The sequence below is a fragment of the Otolemur garnettii genome, unplaced genomic scaffold (assembly GCF_000181295.1).
Source record: "Otolemur garnettii isolate 467f Iridium unplaced genomic scaffold, OtoGar3 scaffold00232, whole genome shotgun sequence".
NCBI classification, from domain to species: Eukaryota; Metazoa; Chordata; class Mammalia; order Primates; family Galagidae; genus Otolemur; species Otolemur garnettii.
This window is the reverse complement of record NW_003852627.1, coordinates 321,764-323,307: the sequence shown is the minus strand read 5'-3', so window position 1 is coordinate 323,307 and position 1,544 is coordinate 321,764. Positions and strand designations below refer to the sequence as shown.

General features: G+C 52.7%; 1 protein-coding gene across 3 annotated transcripts in view; it reads right to left on the bottom strand.

Moving 5' to 3' along the window:
- The window catches only part of METTL22 (methyltransferase like 22), a 21,816-nt gene that overhangs the window by 3,179 nt on the left and 17,093 nt on the right, over positions 1 to 1,544 (bottom strand). For all 3 annotated transcript variants that reach the window (XM_003802065.3, XM_023508215.1, XM_023508216.1), the window contains 2 exons: positions 1,450 to 1,530; positions 1,087 to 1,189 (listed from right to left, as the gene is read on the bottom strand). In XM_003802065.3, coding sequence (XP_003802113.1) covers positions 1,087 to 1,189; positions 1,450 to 1,530 — 184 coding nt within the window. The remainder of the gene's footprint in view (positions 1 to 1,086; positions 1,190 to 1,449; positions 1,531 to 1,544) is intronic.

Here is a 1,544-nt window from a genome sequence, read left to right as displayed (position 1 = left end):
AATAAATGGAGCCATTAGCATTTTCACAAGTTGAAGTAGAAACACCTGGAGGGGCTGTTGGGTGATGAGCACAGGCCGGGTGTGGGGGCCCGTGCTTGTAATTCCAGCACTCTGGGAGGCTGAGGCAGGAGGATCCCTGAAGCTCAGCAGTTTGAGACCAGCCAGAGCATGAGCAAAACCCTGTCTCTACTAAAAATACAACACTTAGCCAGATGTTGTGGTGGGTGCCTGTAGTCCCAGCTACTCAGGAGGCTGACACAGGAGGATAGCTTGAGCCCAGGAGTTTGAGGTTGTGGTGAGCTATGATTATGCCATGGCACTCTACACAGGGTGACAGATTGAGACTTTGTGTCTCAAAAAAGAAAAAGAAAAGATGGCTCGGAGCCTGTGGCTCAAGTGGCTAGGGTGCCAGCCACATACACCTGAGCTGGCAGGTTCAAATCCAGCCCGGGCTGCCAAACAACAATGACTGGCTGCAACCAAAAAATGGCCAGGCGTTGTGGTGAGCGCCTGTGGTCCCAGCTACCTGGGAGGCTGAGGCAAGAGAATCGCTTGAGCCCAGGAGTTGGAGGTTGCTGTGAGCTGCGATGCCACAGCACTCTACCCAGGGGGACAGCTTGAGGCTCTGTCTCAAAAAAAAAAAAAAGAAAGAAAAAAGAAAAGAAAAGAAAGAAACAGAGAGAAATGAGCACCAAATCCATCTGTATCAGCAAGAAGGAACCTGGGGGAGCTGAAGGGCTAACGGCCCCTAGAGAGAATGTTCACAGGAAGAGAGGCTTTCTGTGGAGAGTGGTGGCCAAGTCTGAGGCTCAGGGATGCAGCCAGACCCACATCCCCGACTACCCCTAACATCTGTGCCCCGGCATGACCCTGAGGTCCCACAGCCTTCCTGCCTTCTTTTGTAAACTGGGTCGGCAGCACCTGCCCAGGTTAGCATGAGGACTAAGAGAGGTGATATGTGTGTGAGGGACCAGCACGTGCTCGGTGAGTGGTAGTGAGTGCTGATGACAACACAGAGGAGGACATGTTCAGAGGGGAGCATGTGGCTGATACCCCGGCCCACGGGCCCCAGGGTGCAGAGCTCACCTCTTCTCCACTGACAGAATAGCAGTGCAGGCATTTTTAAATCTGTGGGCGAGTCGGGAGAGTGTTCTGAATACAGCATCAGTCAAGTCGTCATCATAAAACACTGCAGGAAGAGAAAGTACTGGGGAGAGCTGCAAATACCGGAGAGATCTACTTTTCCAAGGGACCCACACGGACACTCCAGAGGGAATCCTTGTCCACACAGAGCAGCAACGTGTCTCAGAAGTAAACCTGTTGCAGGTCGGGTAGAACACCCTGGGAAGGTCCTCCTGAAATGCAGAGCACTCAGGAGAGGCGAGGGGACACCGCCCTGGACTATGTGTAATGACAGAGGATAGGCATGATGGAGAGGAAGCTTCTTACCTTCAGCTGCAAACAGCACGGTGGTGTGATTGTACAGGTCAGAAATTTCTTCCTCCGACCAGCTGAAGGGGACCTCGGGATCTATGAAAGAAGGA